Source organism: Amyelois transitella, chromosome 11 (assembly GCF_032362555.1).
Source record: "Amyelois transitella isolate CPQ chromosome 11, ilAmyTran1.1, whole genome shotgun sequence".
In the NCBI taxonomy this organism is placed as follows: Eukaryota; Metazoa; Arthropoda; class Insecta; order Lepidoptera; family Pyralidae; genus Amyelois; species Amyelois transitella.
Genome location: NC_083514.1, coordinates 8,270,451 through 8,291,445, shown reverse-complemented (window position 1 = coordinate 8,291,445; position 20,995 = coordinate 8,270,451). Strand labels below are relative to the sequence as shown.

Below are 20,995 nucleotides of genomic sequence, written 5' to 3'. Positions count from 1 at the left end.
CGCACTTATAGGCGGCTTATTTCTAGAGTGGTCAGCGGGATGATGGTGATGCAATATTCTCAGACGAGTTACAGGCACTACAGTAGGTAGTCTATGTATGTGTTGAATTAGTATTGTACACACATAGTTATATAATACACCCTTATAATAGCAGTGCATTAAATTTCTATTGGAGAAAAGCCACTTTTCGCAAGGGAGAAAACTTCATTGAGCTAGTATCCCATAGCTAAAATCTGCAATTTACTAGCATCTAATTTGTTATCCCGTATTATATTCTTCTTCCTATTTACGTACATATTATCACGTATGTATACCTTGCAGGGTAGATAGAGCCAACAGTCTTAAAAAGACAGAAAGGCCATGTTCAGTTGTATGGCATGATGATGGAATTGAGATTCAAATAGGAACAGGTTGCTATACCGTTTGTTCTGGGAAACACACGGTACATAAACATAATTTCCAATTAAACCTTACATTTTACTGGATCATAACATTCGGTTGGCATGTTACCCGCTGAGGGCCATAAATCATATTTTCGTTACGTAATGGCAATACTGCAATTGCAACGTCAACGTCATTCAAACAAAACACGTCAGTCAATAGGAAAGAAGAAAAAATAAAATGTCAAAACAATATGTGTGATGTGTTTTTCTTTGAGCTTTGCAAAATTATTTCAATACTTTAAATTACTTATTCTTATTTTTTACAATGGGGACATCAGGCCAGTCTATCACACTGGCCAATAGTATTATTGGCGTGGGCATTTTAGCCATGCCATTCTGTTATCAGCAAGTAAGTACATAAAGGTTATATTTATTTTCTGACTAGTATTGAAACTATTGGATAGTTTTATGCAACTAATATGAATTGAGAAACTATTATAAAGATGTGAATGAATAAGAGGCATGGTTTTATGTATGTAAACAATTGAATTATATTTTTACAGTGTGGAGTTTTGTTGGCAACTCTTATTCTTCTGTTCATGGGGCTTGTTTCAAGATTATGCTGTTATTTCCTATTGAAATCAGCTCTACTAGCTAGGAGAAGAAATTTTGAATTTTTGGGTAAGATATGGGTGTGCCTTTACTGTTATTATTAAAACAAAATATCCAATGTTAAAGCAAAATAAAAAACATCTATTTACCAATAATTTAATAACAATTTCTTTTACAAATTTCATTGCTATTTTATTGCAGCATTTCATGTTTTTGGACCGGCTGGGAAATTGGCAGTGGAGATTGGGATAATAGGATTCCTGATGGGCACGTGTATAGCATACTTTGTGGTGGTCGGGGATCTCGGGCCACAGATTATTGCTAAGCTCTTCAACATCAACCAAAGTGATATTCTGAGGTACTAAACTTAATAAATGAGATAACCTTCTATACTCAAGTTTTCATATAATTTTATATGAAATCTTTAAAATATCTTTTAAATTCCCCAAAAAATTTAATTTGTCTTCTGGTCGTAAAACTGGTGAACAAAGTACTTTAACCATCAAAAGGCCCGTCCAACTGCATTTCACAGATTTATAACATGTACATTTTGGTAACAAAAAAGCTTGTCGGTTTCAACAAAGTTAAGTCCCTAAGAAAGAGAGACATAAAGAGAAGATAATTTAAGGTAATGTTTATATTTTAGGATGTAGTTTAATTTTGCCTAAAAATTTGGGATGAGTGTCGGCAAATCCAATTAGAAGAGTTGACCTTTCAATATTTATATACTATAATATGTAATTTTTTGGTGCGAAAAAGGCAGATTTTAAACTTTTACATTGAATTATCCCTATTTATAAATAATACAGGTTAATTACCTTATATTACCTGTATATGCGGTCAATGTGTAATTTTGTACAATGATCATCTTTATAGTTATGTGCGTGTTTAATACCCGTGGGTAGTGTTTAATACCCGTATTGTTTATAAATAGGGAAAAATGTTTTAACTATTTCCTTACATTAAACAGTTGCTTTATGTTAAAATGCTGATAAAATTTGCTTCTTAGGACATCAATAATGGTGCTAGTATCATTGCTGTGCGTGTTGCCCCTTGGTCTCCTGCGGAACGTGGACAGTCTCAGCAATGTCAGCGCGGCGACAATTGGATTCTATTTTTGTCTTGTTATGAAGGTATGTTTTAATTTTAGCTGAAGAAGCTCTTTACGTGACTAAGGGATAGGCTTATCAACTTGGGATTCCTCTTGTTATCAGGCGATGGGCTAGCAACCTGTCACTATTTAAATCCCAATTCTACCATTAAACCATATAGCTGAATGTGGCCTTTCATTCTTTTTAAGACTGTTGGCATTGTCTACCTGCTATGTCATTGCCAACAGTATGACTATATGTATGTATTGTATGTATATATCAAGACTCCATTGTTCCCTGTTAATAAATATTATTGTCATACATAAACTTACTAGCTGTTGCTTGTAAAAGCTCTTTAAAAGTATAATCTAAGGTAAATTACTTCAGTGTTATGAAAATTGCCGTGTGGTTCCCGGCACCAATACAAAAAAGAATAGAACCACTCCATTTCTTTCCCATGGATGTCGTAAAAGGCCACTAAGGGATAGGCTCACAAACTTGGGATTCTTTTTTAGGCGATAGGCTAGCAACCTGTCACTATTCGAATCTCAATTCTATCATTAAGCCAAATAGCTGAACGTGGCCATTCAGTTTTTTCCAGACTGTTGGCTCTGTCTACCCCGCAAGGGATATAGACGTGACCATATGTATGTATGTATGTATGTTATGAAAATATGTTCAGAAGTTTTTATGTGCAAGAGACTGACTGCCAGCTAATGAACAGCCCAAACCGCTAGGTTAAGTGGTTCGAAATTTTTTCTGTAGATTTCATATATAATCTAAGGGTGCACTAAGAAAGGATTTCCTAAACTATTAACCATAGTTATACTCTAATTTATATTTCAGGTGATAGCGGAGGCTGCCTCCCAGTTGTGGTCCGGAGAATGGCAAGTCCACATGGAGCTGTGGAAGCCATCGGGCGTGCTGCAATGCGTGCCCATATTCTCTATGGCTCTGTTCTGTCAAACGTGAGTTATTCTTTGATTAAATTAATTTCAATGAGTCTATTATGTGAACATCGCAGAGTGCTAACTAACAGTGGATTACCGCGGAAAAATTAACGGAATTTTCTTTCTACAGGCGCACTCTAGTAAAAATGATATGCTGAAAATATATATTTTTTTGCCCCATGAAGGAATCATAACAAATCATTTTGTTGCAGACAGCTGTTTGAAATCTTCGAGTCGCTTCCCACTCTCTCTTTAGAAAAAATGAATTTAGTAACAAAGAACGCCATTAACATCTGCACAGGCGTGTATTTCACTCTCGGCGTGTTCGGCTACATCGCGTTTTGTTCACAGCAGATCTCAGGTGATTCAAACTACCTACTATATTATATATAGAAGTGGTCCATATCTTCCCATGGATATCGAGTGCGAAAGTGCTGGGAACCACACGACGATTTTCGAATTGCCAATACCCACATTTTCAAATTTTTTATTACACGATTTTTAAAATAACAATTGAGTAATTTAAAATCGTGATTTTCAGGATAAAATTAAAATCAATATTTTATTCAGATTAAAAAAAGGCTTTCGCAGGCATTTTACAATTCAATATATTAATATAATAAAAATACATATAATAATTGCGAAAGTTCGTGAGTTTGTATGTAAAGATGTTTGTTACACTTTTACGCAAGTACTACTGAACCGATTACGATGAAATTTACTGAACACCCAGATTAACACATAAGTTACTTTTTATCCCGGTGTTCCCGAAGACGAAGTCGCGGGCTCTAGTCTAATATATTTGTATTTGACAAAAAGCTACAAACTACCTAAGCACTTAACCGCCCGTGATGCTAGCGTCCCTTTTATAGAAGACTAGAGGCCGCCCGCGACTTCGTCCGCATGGAAACCCTATCAATCCCGCGGGAACTCTGGGATAAAAAGTAGCCTATGTGTTATTCTGGGTCTTCAGCTACCTACATACCAAATTTCATGGTAATCGGTTCAGTAGTTTTTGCGTGAAAGAGTAACAAACATCCATACAAACTTTCGCCTTTATAATAGTAGTAGGATAAATTGCCAAAATGGCGTAGTTTAATGTATAATTTGGTTACAGGCAACATCCTAATGAGTCTGAGTCCGACGATGGCCAGTGACGTCATCAAGCTGGGGTTCGTGATGTCGGTCGCGTTCAGTTTCCCCCTCATCATATTCCCGTGCCGCGCCAGTTTATACTCGCTGCTTTATAAAAAGGTGATTTTTTTTTATAAATTTCTATAAGCCTTACTAATTAGCCTAAGCGGGTAAGTAATATTACATATAAACACAAAAAAAATATATTTTAAGATAAATATCAACGAAACATATAATTTCGGTCAGTATAATTATCAAATAAGATAAAAATCGAAAGAAATAAGTTTAATAAAACTAAAATCTTTTATTAGAACAATTATTTAACATATCAAACCTTTAATATACCGTTTTATTATTATATAATTTAACAAATCGATTAGTTTTTATATATAATAAACGTTATATATACATATTATTATGAATAATCATCATTGGTTATACGATTAAATTGGTAGAAGATTCTCAATACATACCTAATAAATTATCTTATTTCTTTTTAAAGAACGCCTAGCAAAAAATGTATAGCAATCCGACGAAAGTAATATTATACTTATTTTACTTAAAGTAGTTATAATGTAAGTAGTAGGTAGGTTGAAAATATATTATTGTGTATCAATCAAATTTTGTACTCTTCACGTACGTATATTCATAAACAGACAATTTAGTTCATGATAACTTTTAAAGTAAAAGAAAATTATCAAAAATGAACATTTATAAGTGCGAAACGTATACAAGTGCAAAAGGAGGTGTTAAGTTATTTGTGAATGGTTATTCTTACAATAAAAATAGACAAAATAATAATAAGTTCTACTGGTTGTGTGAGTTAAATAAGCGTGAAAGTTGCTGTTCTCGAGCTATCACTATATTAAATAGTGAAACAAATTTACACAATATTACAAAAATCGACGAAATCCATAATCATGATCCAGATCCTTCTAGATTGGATACGGCGGCTATCATACAAAATATCAAAACAGAGTCATTAGAAAATTATGATCGCAAAACCTGTCGTATTTTGCAGAATAGTAAAAGGAATTTCGATGTAATGACCCTTTCTCAGCTACCTTCGACGTCGGCACTACGGCAAGTCGCTTATAGGCAAAAATTGAAGGGAAAACCAAAATATTCGGAACCAAATGACATTTATTTTACTATTCATAACGAAAACTTACAAATAAATAACAATGATTTTGTAATCTATGACGAATTATTCAATGACAACAAACGTCTCATAATCATGTCCTCCAGTGAATTGATGCGAAATTTAGGAAGATCAAAATTGTGGATTATGGATGGGACATTTGCAGTAGCTGGCATATTTCAGCAACTTTATGTTATTCACGGTAACATCTTTGAGGATAATAGACTGACGTTTCCTCTTGTTTTTGCACTATGCAGTCATAAAGATAAGTCTATTTATAATAAAATGTTCGATGCTATTATTGAATACAGTCGTAAATATGATTTTGACTTAGAAGTAACAAACGTCATAATGGATTTTGAAATGGCGGCTATTTCAAGTGTACGACAGAATTTCGAAAATGTTACCATAAACGGCTGTTTCTTTCACTTGGGACAGATAATCTATAGACGGATTCAAAAAGCTGGCCTTACTGTGTTATACAATACCAACATAAATTTCAATGCCGAAATGAAATGCCTTCTGGCTCTAGCATTCTTACTTCCGGAAGAAATCCCAGAATATTATAAAAAATTGAAGGAAGAAAGTTCACCAGATGCCATCAGCATAATAACGAGCTTTGGAGATGATTATGTATTAGGTCAAAACAACAAACCGCCCAGATTTCCTCCATCCATTTGGAGCATTATAAAATTGCATGCAAATGATTTACCTCGTACTCAAAATAGTGCCGAGTCATGGCATCACCGTTTCAATATGATCATTGATAAGGTGAAACCTGGATTTTATCACTTGGCAAGTGAAATTTTGCACGAGTCAAACAAAATATGTGCGGATATCGCGTGCTTGAAAAATGGGGAGACACCTTATAAACGAAAAAAAATATTAATAAAACAAGAAGAAAGACTAAACAATATATTAAAACGAAAATCGGAATATTCCGAGTGTGAATTTCTTCGAGCTATAGCCTCCAATATAAGTTTAAAAAAATTAAAATAAGATAAAGATATTTTGAAAAAAAACTTGTGATACATACAAAATGCGCGCGCATTTTGTATGTATCACAAGTTTTTTTTCAAAATAAGGTAAAAATAGGGTTCTCTGCCTTTTCGGCGAAAATCGTTTGGCAGATCATCACTTGCCAATCAACGTTTCGCAGAATTTTATTTCGCGGAATAATCATTTGCCAACTATATCACTTAATTTTGTTTCATTTCCCAACTTAACTATTGCCAACTGTACGTTTGGTCTGGCTTTTATAATGACACTTTTCACAAGGCCAACTTTCAAGTAGCGAACGTTTCAGTTAGAGTAATATTCATTTAATTTTATGTATTGTTTACCAAATAATATATTAAGGAAATAACATAAGGAAAAAACAAATAATATAATTATTTTTCTACTGTAGCTAATATTCAAGTGCCCTGTGTAGTGAAACAAAAGCGATTCGGTTCTGGCACTTCGCCGGCCGCTGCCGCGGCACGCTCGCTTCGCTCGCTCGGCTCGTGCGTTGATGGTCGCAGTTCTAACCTAACCTAACCGATTTCTTTCGATTTCACCTCAACTACGTTCCACCCCCGGTGTCACAGACAAGCGTACTACCGCTGCGCCACAGAGGCCGTCAAATATAAATGTACGAAAAGGGTACTGTTATACAGACGAAACGTTATTCGTCTAAAAGTTGTCTGGCCTAGTGAAGGATTTGATAAATGATTAATGCCCGAAACGTGTTCTGTCATTATAATAATGAGCTTAACAATAATTCTACCAAATGAAACGTTATCATACAAAAATTTGACAATCGTTAGTTGTCAAAGTGAAAATCAGGCGAACCGTTGGTTGGCAAGTGATAATCCGCTAAACAATTTTCGGCGAGAAGGCAGGATACCTAAAAATAGGTATATAAATAAACAAAATGTGATACCTACATACATTTTTTTTTCAAAACTTTTCACTTATAAATGTACATAAGTAAAAAATATTTTGAAAAAATATAATTTAAATATAAAAAAATGTGATACGCGAAAATACGCGCGCAGACATACAAAATGCGCGCGTATTTTGTATGTCACATTTTTTTTATTTATTTCATACTTTGTCTTAATATTTACATACAAAGTTCTTTTGTTTGTTGTAGTTTTTTAAAATCCTATGAGGTTAATTAATTTTTGTTTTACTTTCCGTTTTCTTTACTAATAAAACTCGATTACCTACATCTTTGTTTGAATGATGCACCTTTTCCTAGCTACTCTGCATTTTTTACAAGAAATTGAAAGTTTATAAGCTTGCGCCAATTCGAATTAGTTATGTATTTTTAATAGTTATACATTTTGATTTCTATACATTTTGATTGATATAGATTTTGATTGATATTTATTTTAAATAGTATACTTTTTGAATGGCATACATTTTGGCATGTATACTGCACAAGTTGTATAACAGGTGATATTTATTGTTCATAAACGTTATAAAAAATTGATTTATGCTTTTTGAATTGAAAATTTTATGAATATTATAGCTTTTAAGAATATAATCAATAATGATTATGTCAAGTTAATATTATATCTTTTGAACTTTATTGAAATGAAAATATATAATTTGTTACTATATCAAACAATACGCACCCAGCCTAAGCCATCATTAGGCGTCATGCTAATGGCGTTTGACAAGTTTACGCCCTCACCATTGTCTATGGCCATGAGTCCGGTCTTATCTCCGCAACACTAGCTGGGGAGCCTATACCTTCATAAATACATATAATCACGTCTATATCCCTTGCGAGCTAAACAGAGCCAACAGTCTTGAAAAAACTGAAAGTGTGCTTTTATGTATGCAAATGCTAAAATGTCTTAAATTGACTTAATTATTTTATCCACCAATCCACCTCATGAAGAAACTAATATACTTTTTTCTTCACCAGGTGCACTCCTCCCACCACGACCATATAATCAATCACTCGATCCCGGAGAGCTCATTCCGGATCATCACAATTTCCATCATCGCTGTGACTCTTTTCATCAGCCTTCTGATACCGAATATTGAGTTGGTACTTGGTTTGGTTGGCTCTACTATTGGAGTCATGATCTGCATAGTGTTTCCAGCAGCCTGTTTCATTAACGTAACCTTCAAGAATACTAATGAAAGAGTCTTGGCTAAGGTGTGTATTTTACTTGTAATGCTGTTGAGAAATGAAAGGCGAATTAAATTTTTTAACATAATTTTTAATTTATTAGTATTTTCGAGTCAAATTTGTAGAGTAAAATTCCTATGTCTTGGTTTGTAGCTGACAATAATGATTAGAGTAACTATTTGAAAAGTGGTAAAGATATGTTAAAAAAAAACACCGCAGCATGTAAGCAGTTTATTTATTATAATTGTTTGTTTTAGGGTATTCTTGTACTTGGTCTTATAATAATGGTGCTCGGCACTTACGCAAACTTGCAAGCGGCGGAGACTCAAATAGACAAATACGACGAGAGGTACATCACTCCGGAAAAGATCGACAAAATTGTGGAAGAGTTCTTTGAAAAGATGGACCAATCTGATGGTAAGTTATATATTGATGTTAACTTTCTGCTAAAGATTAGTTTTAAAATCAATTATCATTCAAATTATCCATTATTTGTTTTTTCTTATTACAGATGGAATATTAGTAAAGCCAATTGATAAAAACGATGTGAAAGTGGATGAAGATATAAAAGATTCCATGGCTCTACCTCCCAATCCTGTTCCGCCGGATTCAAATGAAAAGCTAACAAAATCTCAGGAATCTATACGTGAAAAGTTGATTGACGATCCCATAAAAGACAAGGTTTCAGAAACGCATCCAAAAAATTTGAAGAAAAATAACGATGTCAATCTGAAGAACGGTGACAGTAATAAAATAAAGATTAATGGGGAAAGTGATAAAATTGATGTCATCAAACCCTTGGAGGAGAAGCAAGTAAATGAAGATAAAAAAGAAATTGAGAAGAAACAACAGAAACTAATTGAGACGATAAAGCAACATGGCGAAGAACAAAAAGAATTACTCAAAGAACAGAAAGTGATATTGGATGAAATTTTGAAGGCAAAGAAAGACATGGCACTGAAAAATGAGGCAGAAAAAAATATTGAAGCTAAAAAAATTGCTGTAGAAAGTATTAAAAAGATTGCAGACGTGGCTTTACAAAGATTAGCAGGAGTTTCTGAAAAGCCAGCAGAAGATAAGAAAGATAATGTCGGAAAGTTCGCAGACGAGGCCGTTCAAGAAATTGCCAAAAAAGCGGTAGAAACGATTCAGGCTATCAAAGAAATAAATGAGAAGACTGAAATTAAAGCTGAAGAAAAGGCGGTCCCTATTCAAAACATTATGCCAATACCTTCACAAAATGTTCAACAACTTGCGCAAAATGTCCCAAAGAATGTACCTCCACCCATTCCAAATAATTTACAACCCATCCAGAATATTCCACAAGCTATCAACAATGCACCACAAGTCTTACAAAATTCGCAATCTAATCAAAACATGCAGCAGCCAGCTGAATTTGTACAGTCTGTCCAAAGTGTAAACCAACCCGCCCAAAATATACCTCCTAATGAAAACGTACCTCAATCTTCTGTAAACGCACAACAGCCCGCCCAAAACGTTCAACCGGTCGTACAAAAAGTTCAGCAACAAGCACAAGGAATACCACAACCTCCCGAATCTAATGCACAGCAAACTTGGAAAGATAATGTTCCAGCAAATGATCAAAAAAATATTCCTCAACCTTCCTCTAACGCTCAACAACCTACCAAAGATGTTCACCCAAATGCTCAACAGCAACAGGCCCAAAACTTACTCCTTCCGCTCGAACACTCGCAACAGCCCGCCAATAATGTACAATCACATCAAAATTTGCAACAGTCTGCCCAACAAAAATTACCTCTGACAGGTGAAAATATAAAACAATCAGTTCATCAATCAGAACCGCAAGTTGTTCAAAACGCACCTGTTAACAATTTACCACAGACTGCCCAAAATAATAAAGTGCAAAACGCACCCATGCCAGTACCAAATAATCAAAACCAACCAGTCCAAAACGTGCAACAACCAATCCAGAATGTGCAGCCCTCACAAAATGGTCAACAACCATTGCAATCAGATCAAAATGTACAGATGCCAGCTAATCACGAAAAAATTCTAGCCCAAAATGTTCAGCAAATTCCTAACTCTCAACAAAACATTCCAATACCCGCCAATGCTCAACAGCCCAACGTTGCACAATTTGTTTCCAACAATCTACCTAAAGCTTCAGTTCAAAACGAAAACGTACAACCACTAAATGTCCAGAACAACCAGAAAAAGCATTATCACACGGAAGATGAACCAAAATCGTATCGGCAAGGTGAAGATGCGCAGAACCAAGATGGCGCTAATGCTAACATCATACAGAACAATCAAAACGGTAATTCCATAGCGAACAACTTCCAAACAAATGAAAAAATAGAAAGGCAAGTAAACAATGATGAAAAACCAATTCATAGAAAGAAAAGAGACGCAATTGATTGCACAAATAAATCAGCTCTGAAGCCAGAGGACAAAGAAATATGTAAACATGTAAATATGCCTGAGTATAACATAGGCAATGTAGATTTACCCGAAGTAGATATGAATTTACCTAAAAACTTACCACTATATGAAAATTTAATACACATCAGAAGGTCTCTCAAAAGTTACGATGACAAGGAAAATAGGTAATTGAAACTCGAATTTTTAGTTTAATGTAGCCAAGTTCTGTGTATTATTTATGCATTTATTTATTGTTATTTATTTGAGGCTAGATAACGAATGAATTTAAAGAAATCAGGCGGGGCCTGATGTTCTAAGAATATTACGTAAAATTATTTTGTAAAAAGTTGTAAATTGTAAAATATATTTATTATTCACCTAATGACATCTAAGATTTGTTTAAATTCTTGCGAAATGAGTAATTATTTCATTTTAATTTCAAAATGAAAATTTTTAATATTTAACTTTTTTATTGGTATAATATTTACCTAATAATGAGCATTGCACGCACAATTAGATACGTAAAATATTTAAACATAGTGCTATTTAATACATAAATTTTCGGATAGTTTTTTATGTAAGTTTTCATCTCGTGCTATATGATATGTAATAAAGGTTCTTAGTCTACACGATGAAATAAAAGATTTTGTATTTTCTGGTTCTGACGAGAACATCGTTCAATAAATGTAATAAGTACTAAAGTGTATAGTTCCCGGGTGTGTTGTTAAATTGAGTGCAACCAACGAATTAATACATACATACATACATATAATCACGTCTATATCCCTTGCGGGGTAGACAGAGCCTACAGTCTTGTAAAGACTGATAGGCCACGTTCAGCTATTTGGCTTTAAGATAGAATTGAGATTCAAATAGTGACAGGTTGCTAGCCCATCGCCTAAAAGAAGAATCCCAAGTTTATAAGCCTACCCCTTAGTCGGCTTTTACGACATCCATGGGAAAGAGATGGAGTGGTCCTATTCTTTTTTGTATTAATACTTGTAAAATAAAAGTTTGATAAAAATACTTTGTGTATTATTCAATAATTTCAAAGCGATTTTGAGTACCGACCCACTAAGTACTTCTGTGGGTATGGGAGTGCCCCCGATAAGACGAGCCAAGCGAAGCGCAAGCCTATAACATTTTACATAAAAATAATTTGGAGATAAATGTTTTTAAGATTTACCTTAGAAAGAAGCTTTTATCGTCCAGTATTCAATCAAGTTTTAAACGAAGCAGCTAGTCATTCCAACCAATTTATATTTTATTAAGTTCTTATCTCTCACTAAGTACTGAATAAAAACTCAGATTTTATGTTTAACCAATTTCTAAATGAAAGGTGCTAATTAGTGTGTCCGTATTACACATGCTAGTTCCTTAATCCTTACAGCTGAATGTGTCCTTCAATCTCTCAATCATTCAAGACTCTCTCTGGCTCCGGCTCTGTTTACCCCGTTAGGGATACAGACGTGATTATATGAATGAATGAATGAGTTAAGGGTTTACCTACCCAAAAAAAAAACGCAAACATGTATCACATTTTTACTTGGTTAAATGCAGAACAAAACTTAGAGTATAAAACCTTTACATTAAAAATAAGGAAAAATAAATTAAACTATATTATTTCTTCTTGGTATCCTTTGATTCATCTACTGTCGATGTTTTCCGTGACCTGGAATTAAAACGAAACCAATTGTAATTTCCATACAAAATGCACTTATGATCATTATTACAAATGATTTAAAATTGTGAGATCAGAAAGAGCAGTTTTTATAAATATTTTTAATTACAAACTTTGGACTTTACATAACATCAAAATCTGTTGCGTATTGGAAAAGTAGAAAGTATAGAAACAAAGAGAAGCATAGCACACCTCTTCCCAGCATCAGTTTTCTCTTGTGCGGTGTTGACTGATTGTCGCCGCGCGCGCGCCGGTGTCGCCTCGCTGTTTGCGGGAGACTGCGGACTGTCCAATTCACCTTTCTGATCATGAAAATAAAAAAAATAATTTAGTGCAACCAGCACTCATGTGGTGAGCGTTCAATTTGGTTATTCTTAGTCAATTTCGAATCTTAGTTATAAAAATATTGTGAAACTAAATTTTAAAAGATTCATTTCGATCAAATCGCTCGAAAGATCAACCTCGCTCGCTCGCTCGGTGACTACTGATCATTGTTACATGATTCCAAACATGAGATATAGATAATAAAGGTTCATTACGTGCGCGTTTAAAACTTGTATTATTTATTATGAAAATGTGAAATACTATTAATAATGTGCCGTGTGGTTCCCGGCACCAAAACAAAAAAGAATAGGACCACTCCATCTCTTTCCCATAGATGTCGTAAAAGCCGACTAAGGGGTAGGCTTATAAACTTGGGATTCTTCTTTTAGGCGATGGGCTAGCAACCTGTCACTATTTGAATCTCAATCCTATTTTAAAGCCAAATAGCTGAACGTGGCCTATCAGTCTTTACAAGACTGTAGGATCTGTCTAACCCGCAAGGGATATAGACGTGATTAGATGTAGAATGTATGAAAATCCCAAAAAATCCCACTAGAAGATCCACCAAACTCACCCTAGAATCAGTAGAAGTGCGCCTTCCTTTGGGCGTGTGTAGCGCTTCACACGCGCGGGTGAAAGAGGCGCGGCGGCCGCGAGGGGACTCCGCCACCGATGGAGATGCTAAAACACAATAACAGATATTATTTTATAGTGTATTTTTAGCAATAACTCTCGTAACATTATTACCACAATTAGGTAGGTAGGTAGGTTAGGTGTGCCTGCACAGAAGTCAAAATTTTTCTGTGGCGCGAAAATATTTAAGCGTATCAGCCTATCGGAGCGCGCCATTTGAACCCGTGAACTGAACTGTCCGCATTATGAGCAGGATAGCAAGAGACATTTTGTTTTTGGATTTTATGTCAAATATAGTTATAATAAGGTCGTTATTTCATTGAGTTTTCATAAGTGGTAGTAGTGCATTTGCATATTCTATCTCATCTTTGCGTGTTCCTCCACAACTATGTTTCGCGTCCAATTTTGCACATTTATAATCTGTATAGTATAATAACACTCTGTGGTTGACTGTACCACAATATTATTTACGTGTTATTTCTTACTAACGAGAGCGATTTAAGTGCATTTACCATAAAAATTTTACTCCTTCTGTGAGTTCATATTTCAAGTTAGATTTTAGCAAAAGTTTCCATTGCTTAAAAATTCTTTCTCCGCAGCTTCTTCTAAGTTTATGCAAAAGACAAAAAAGACAATAATTACCAATATCAACGGAGATCCTTCTAGTAACCTTAGCCGCTTTGGGCGTAGATCTAGATTCCGAAGCAGCTCGGGCCAAGCGTGCTGAAATTATTTCAAAATCATTTACAATTTGAACATAATTAATTTGAAATTAATTGCAAAAGTTCCTTAATACTAAAGTTACTTAAACCTAACGTTTTTATAAACAGTATGTTTTACCAATTTATTTCGGCCATGTGAATGAACCATCACTATATATTAAAAAGTCCCCCCTTATTTCTCTGCCTGTATGCGCTAATCTCTGAAAGTTGTGGACGGATTTTGTTCCTGTTTGAAATGCTGCGGAAAGAGAGTTTTCCGTAGAAGGTTTTAACTATAAATGCTATCTGTATGAAGCCAAAATATAATATACACCTACTTAAAAGTTATCTATCATCCTTGCGTGTTCCCTCACTCTCAGCCATTGCGCTTTGATCTCATTAAGTAAGGCTATAAGATTCAATTCTATAGCTACACATTAAGGCTAACTATACCAAAAAATGCACGTAAATTAGTAACAGCCATGCAAAGCATACTCACGTTTGCGCGCGGCGTCGCTCGCTCGGGAATCCGGGGAACCAACCAGCGGGAACTCGTCGCGATCGGGGGAGCCTAATACAGTGCCACATGCGGTTATTGTGCGATTATTGCTATATTAATATTTATTAAGCCACTGATGTTATATCGAAATAGATAACACAAGTGTACGTTATCAGTATGGCAGGCGCGACAAACTATCGCTGTTTCGCTTTTTGTTATGGCGTGAAACGGGACAGCGATAGTTTATCGCGCGATAAAAAGGCCGTTGCGCGTGCCGTGCCAGCCCCGCAGGATCCATTATAGAAATGGGTTACTATGGGTATATCTATTTAGATATAAGTCTATGGATTTTATATATGCTTGGCTAACTTTAGTAATTATATGCGATTACTAATAAAAGCCTATAGGTAAAGAGCAACACAAATATTTTTTTTAAGTAAAATAGTATATAATATGTCTATGTTTTAATATGTGGAAATAATTTCGTGCAATGTGGTGAACGAAAAGAAAAATGGCATGCAGAGCGCTATATTACAATTGGCGATTAGGATGTTTCATTCAATGCAAGTGAGTATGCGTCGGTATATAAGTCTTTTTTAATTTTTGCGTTTTTATTGTTGTAATCTCTGCACTTATGGGACTACAGGAAGACATGAGAACTTGCACGGAAACAAAAATGATGGCATATCATTCGGCCTTATTCACCTCGTACCTATAGCGGATCGGTAAAAGGACACTGTACTTTATCATCAAAAAAAAAACATACCTTCAAAATCATCCTTATTCATCAACGCGATCCTATCCGCAGCGTGCGCGTCGGAGTGCGTGGAGGAGGCGTCGTCTTCGTCCAGCGAGCGCTCGGACACTGCGCTGGCCGCGCGGCGGGCGGGGCGCGCGCGGGCCGCGGGGGGCGCGGGGGACGCGGGGGAGGAAGGCTCCAGCCACGAAGACAGCATCGCTTTCTGGTTACGAGTCAGTCTGTGGATGGGGTTTTCAGTTTGGTAGCGTGCGTGAGTTCGAACCATAGAAATAACAACTTGGAAAACGCTCATGGGCGGCAAGCTTCAAACGGGGAAAACTGCCATGACTTTTTTTTCATGAGTCTCTTTGAAACCTAATGAATAAACATATGTAAAAATAGATCGTGGAATTAATTTTTATTAATTCAGTTGTTAATATTTCCGCGGTTTGAACATTTTTACAATAACAGTGAGATTCTCAAGTAGAAAAAAAACCGAGTGAATCCGATACAACCTATGTCCGACGCTATGTAATAGCAAAAAAGCTGTTAAGGTGAACGCAGTAAAAAATTAAATAAGATTGATCAGATGGCAAAATACTTTTAAAATGCTTATCTTTAATGTTGCATTAAAAAATCTATTTTTAATATTTAATAATTGTTACCTTCGAGATGTAGAATAATCATTGATAAGTTGCTCGCTTATGGACTCCTCGACCGTAGTTTCCGGTATGACGGACAAATCCGTCTTCGTAGCTAGTATAGATTTCCTTCCCTTGCGAGGCGCCGTTTTAACTTCCGAAGTGTCGCTTGCTTCGCTCGCTCGACTTCTTGTTGATCGCACTGAACCTGATAAGATTTAAGAAATAATTTTTCGCACAAAATAAGTTTTACAAAAACATGTTAAAAAAAAATTTGGAGTAAATAAATACTTTGTTTTAATTTAAGGGCACGCAAGAAACTATGAGATTAGACACTGTAAACTTTACTAATCGTGTAGCCGAGTTTGTAACTTTTCTTCAAATAGTCAAAACCTACGAACGACATCAACTGTCGACGAAAAAATTGATCGAAAATGAAAAGTCCTGTTGGCTGAATGTTTGAGGACGAGATACTCTGTCGTTAAGTGTTCGTAAGGCAAACGAATATCTGAGACCAGTCTCAGACTCTATGTAGTTACTTTGACAAACTTACTTCGGACATTTTAAAAAAGAGAGTAGTGGTTCTTTTTGTTAATGTCATATCTAAATATTCATTTATCATTAGAAAACCTTACCTTCAGAAGCCACGCTTTCATTATCATCAATGTTCTTGCTCCTCGACCTAGTGGCCCGCCTCTTAGGCGTGGCCAACACACTCTCATCCAAAGACTCCTTAGAATCGTCCATCTTTTCAGATAATTCCCTCGAAGCACGTCTAGTCATAATCTTCCTCACTTCACTACTAGGAGTTTTGGCTCTTTCTGGAGTCTCATCTATAGATTTATTCGATGTCGCGGACTGAGCGCGTTTCCGTCTAGAAGGAGTCTTGGGTTCATCTATTTCTGTTGGTTTTGGTTCTAAAGTTTCCGCTTTGGTGGACGAAGTTGATTTTGTACGTTTAGTAATTCGCGCGGGTTTCACGGTCTCATTAGCAGTTTCTGTTTTTGTTGTATCATCTCCAGGAGCATTGTTAGTATCTGTTTCATTTGTAATTTGAGATTCTTTTTTTACAACTTCTGGTTTTTTGTCTTGGGATTTACTATTGTCTATTCGTACATGTGTTTTGGTTATACAATCTGGAACATCAGCGGTATCTCGCATTTCTGTTACTTCGACAACTTCTGTTATAACTTCGGTTGCGAGTTCTGGTTTTGTGATTTCAGTTGTGGTTGTGATTTCTTCTACTATAACTTGTATCGCTGGTGCTTCATCTGAAATATGTTAATATACAACCGCGTTATAATGATAAATAATTTGTTACTATCCTTTCATTGACATTTTGAATCAACCTACCTGATAATACAATATAACGATCCCTTATCATGACCAAAAATAGTGACAAGGACCAACGACATGCATTCTAAAGCATTACATAATCAAAAGATTGCAGTGTGAAAATTCCCTTAACTACTACAAACCGCACTAAAAAACTCACAACATACTGTTCTATGTTGCACTAAAAAACAACAACATCAAATTAAAATGCTATTTTTAGAATAAAACAAATAACATACCCATCTCCATAGGAACTTCCGAGTCAGTAGTCTCATCTGGATCCTGCACTACAACTTTCACATCTTCTACAATATCTGCAACTACATCTTGAGGTATTTCTTCTATTTCTATAGTTTCTATTACATCTGTAGTAGTGTGTATCTCCTGTACATTTTCTACTTTCTCATCAGAATAATTCAGATCTATGTTCGAACGTCCCGAATTATCATCCGTTAGTATAGACGATTGACCTTGGTTCACTGGATCACTAGTTACTTCCTCACCATCTCTTTCTACTGTAACTTGGACTATGGTTTCCTTAGGTTCCGCTTCCGGATTATCCTCTGTAGATGTTTCTTCATGGATTTGCAGTTTACCACCTGATGAGGAAGATTCTTCAGAATCCGTATCTTTTATAGATATTACATCGTCGTCATTATCGTCGTTTGAAGATGATGATTCCTAAAAAAATTTTTTTGGTACTCAATTATGCTCATAATTTATTTTGGCTTATTTTACATATTGTGATACGAATTATAAACAAATGATAGCCATATTATACATGGATTCCTCTTCAGAGAGTCTTGATGCAACCGGGATGTAAGACAGCAGAAAATATTGTAAAAATAAATAAAGCTGAATATATAAGGAATATTAAATTAAAGTTTAGGACTCCACTTACCTCATTAGAATTTTCACTTTCTTCTTCCCCTTCTCCGCTGTCTTCAGCCGCCACTATCTCCTCATCATCCGAATCACTCTCACCATTATCGCTATCAGACATGTCTCCTTCAATCTCATTTATTTCTCTCTCTATTTCAACAATCCTCTCCTTTTCCTTTTGAATCACAGCCGCATTATCTTCTCGTTTATCTTTCATTTCTATATCACTATCACTCGTCATGAGACTAGAAACATTCTTCCAATTACTTTTAGAAGCTTCCTGCGACGTTTCAGCGAAACTCGATTCTACGCTACCTAACACCGGTTTAAATTCTGCATCCATAATAGAAGTAAAAGCAGATAATGGTTTTAACACTTTATTATCATTTTTAGACTCGTTTACATTTGACGATTCGTCCATACTACTTTGATAACTATGTAGCACAGATTTTTCGAACTCAATGTCGTGAATTGTAGTGAATGCCGGCAATGTTTTCATAGCTACATTAGTTTCGCGGCTAACTTCAATTTGTTTCACTTCTTGAGTCACTTCTGAGCTATCGGCTATGCTGCTTTGGTAACTGCGCAGTACAGATTTTTCTATGTAAGTATCGTGAATCGTGGTAAACGCTGGAAGAGTTTTGAGGCCTAGATCTGTTATATTTTTATCATTTTTAGCTTCTTTATCGGTTGATTCAGATAAAACGCTATCGTTTGAACTTTGGAGGACGGATTTGTTGACTATTGGAGATAGTGTGACGTCCAACAGACTAGGAATTTTTTTGAGAGTCTTCATAGGAGTGCATTCAATACCAGTCTCTGTCTTTTCAGTCTCTTCGTCCTTCTCCATGTTGGCTTTGGTGGTAGCGAATGCATTAGCTTCAAGAACAATTCTCGATAGTGACTTTTTGCCTCTGACTGAGTGGTCTTTTTTAGGCGACATAATTTTCTCTGGTGTTTTAGCCCTACTCCTGAAATGATAATTTTTTTATAAGACACTTTTATCAAAACAATAAACTGTAAATAGAAGTTTGTACGAGCTGCTATTATACTAATCAGGTAGAGGATATAATTGTATTAACCTAAGACTCCTTGGACTCGCTGGTATTTGAAGCTCAATAGGAACTTCCACTTCAGGCGTTCGTGAACGGCTCCTGAAATATAAACTTTGAATTTATTTTTAAACTTTTGTATGAAGTTAATTATTCTTGTGCGAAATTAGCGCGAAATTCGGGCGTAGTCTAGTTTGAAATAAGGTGAAAAACGAAAAATTTCACTGACCTTAAGCTTCGGCGTACAGGAGACGACGTAGCAGATTCGTTGGACGACTTAGTAGGTGATTCCGTGATGGCTTCCAAACGAGGGGACTCTTTGATCGTCTCCACCCTCTCTGGGGTTCGTGATCTGCTCCTATGAATGTTAATGGTAAACATTGACTTATTTAATGTTTTTTTGCTAAAAATTCGGGAGAAAAGTAAATCTAACATACAAAAACGCCTCTCCGACTACATCTTTCCACTTCCCAGGATCCCTGCATACATACTTCTTTCGCTCATCCACGTTCATAACTCTCTTCGTGTTACTCTTCTGCTTTGGGGAACCCTTGACCTGACCTTTCGCCGGGCCCTTCCCGATTTAATCAAGATACGATCTTCTTAGCCTTCGCACTTTCATTGCTGCTGTTTAGTTGATGAAGCGTTGAAAATATTTAAGTCTCTTGGGAACTGCATTCTCCTAAATGCAGTTCCCAAGTTCTCCTAAATGCTGGACTTACGCAACGTTGAGCAGTTGAGATACACAATCCGGTGTCAATTTATGAATAAGAATAGAAAATACACAATTGTTTTAATACATAAATAAAAATATAGATAAACATGCATAAATATTATTCATATAAGAAAGAGATGTCGAATCATTCCGCCGTTTCTATTATGAGTAAGAAAAAATGTACCTCTCCCTTAAAATTCTCCAGTTGGATATCGATCTGAGTTCCTATACTAGGCTAGGCTGATGATATACGTAGTAAAGTACTCGTAGAAGTAGACTGACCTAAGTCTTCTGGGAACACTAAGCAGCGATGTTTTGCCGTGCGGTTCGCTGTCCACTTCTTGTGCGGGTTGTTCGGGAATGGCTGCCAACGGGGAAGACTGGGGACTCCGCTCGGGAGTGCGGGATTTACTCCTGGATAGGGACCAGATTTTTGGTTAAGATAATAAATATAAATAAATATATATATTCGGGACAAATAACACAGATTGAGTTAGCCTCGAAGTAAGTTCGAAACTTATGTTACGAGATACTAACTCAACGATACTATATTTTATAATAAATACTTATATAGATTAACATCCAAGACCCAGGCCAATAAAAAAAGTTCTTTTCTCATCATGCCCTGAACGGGATTCGAACCCGGGACCTCCGGTGTCACAGACGAGCTACCGCTGCGCCACAGAGGCCGTCAAATAATAAGCCGTCCGATAATTAAACACTAGCCCCTTGAAAATAGGCTTTAGTATATAGGAATATCTTATCATCTTACTACCGTTAGTCACGATTGTATCCTTAGCTTTTTTAAGGAGCTTGGGGTGCGCCTCACACATATTGGATCATGATTACGTATCCAGCCTGACTGGATTTGAAGATTACCTCACGATGTTTTCCCCTCACCTTGATAGTATTCGGTTAGTAATCAAACTAATGAACGGAGCAAAAACAT

At 35.8% G+C, this 20,995-nt stretch overlaps 2 protein-coding genes across 2 annotated transcripts in view; one reads left to right on the top strand and one right to left on the bottom strand.

Annotated features, from left to right (window-relative positions):
* Positions 1–585: 585 nt before the first annotated feature.
* LOC106132929 (putative sodium-coupled neutral amino acid transporter 10) lies at positions 586–12,379 on the top strand. Its single transcript, XM_060946410.1, has 10 exons — positions 586–792; positions 947–1,064; positions 1,197–1,353; positions 2,005–2,128; positions 2,933–3,054; positions 3,249–3,397; positions 4,154–4,290; positions 8,232–8,468; positions 8,699–8,858; positions 8,953–12,379. The coding sequence occupies exons 1-10, from the start codon at positions 709–711 to the stop codon at positions 11,031–11,033; spliced, it is 3,369 nt and encodes a 1,122-aa protein (XP_060802393.1). The 5' UTR covers positions 586–708; the 3' UTR covers positions 11,034–12,379.
* Positions 12,373–20,995, bottom strand: part of LOC106139216 (protein ELYS) — a 26,134-nt gene continuing 17,511 nt past the window's right edge. The window contains exons 28-40 of the mRNA XM_060946411.1: positions 20,329–20,460; positions 19,561–19,689; positions 19,362–19,433; positions 18,299–19,250; positions 17,637–18,078; positions 16,698–17,333; positions 16,087–16,270; positions 15,449–15,660; positions 14,683–14,754; positions 14,125–14,205; positions 13,424–13,530; positions 12,718–12,827; positions 12,373–12,516 (exon numbers count right to left, since the gene is read on the bottom strand). Coding sequence (XP_060802394.1) covers positions 12,465–12,516; positions 12,718–12,827; positions 13,424–13,530; positions 14,125–14,205; positions 14,683–14,754; positions 15,449–15,660; positions 16,087–16,270; positions 16,698–17,333; positions 17,637–18,078; positions 18,299–19,250; positions 19,362–19,433; positions 19,561–19,689; positions 20,329–20,460 — 3,181 coding nt within the window. The 3' untranslated portion in view covers positions 12,373–12,464. The remainder of the gene's footprint in view (positions 12,517–12,717; positions 12,828–13,423; positions 13,531–14,124; positions 14,206–14,682; positions 14,755–15,448; positions 15,661–16,086; positions 16,271–16,697; positions 17,334–17,636; positions 18,079–18,298; positions 19,251–19,361; positions 19,434–19,560; positions 19,690–20,328; positions 20,461–20,995) is intronic.

Coding starts and splice junctions, on each gene's coding strand:
- LOC106132929 (XM_060946410.1), top strand. CDS start 709: ATGGGGACATCAGGCCAGTCTATCACACTGGCCAATAGTATTATTGGC. Junction 1,065..1,196: donor AAGAAATTTTGAATTTTTGG/GTAAGATATGGG, acceptor ATTTTATTGCAG/CATTTCATGTTTTTGGACCG. Junction 2,129..2,932: donor ATTTTTGTCTTGTTATGAAG/GTATGTTTTAAT, acceptor TTTATATTTCAG/GTGATAGCGGAGGCTGCCTC.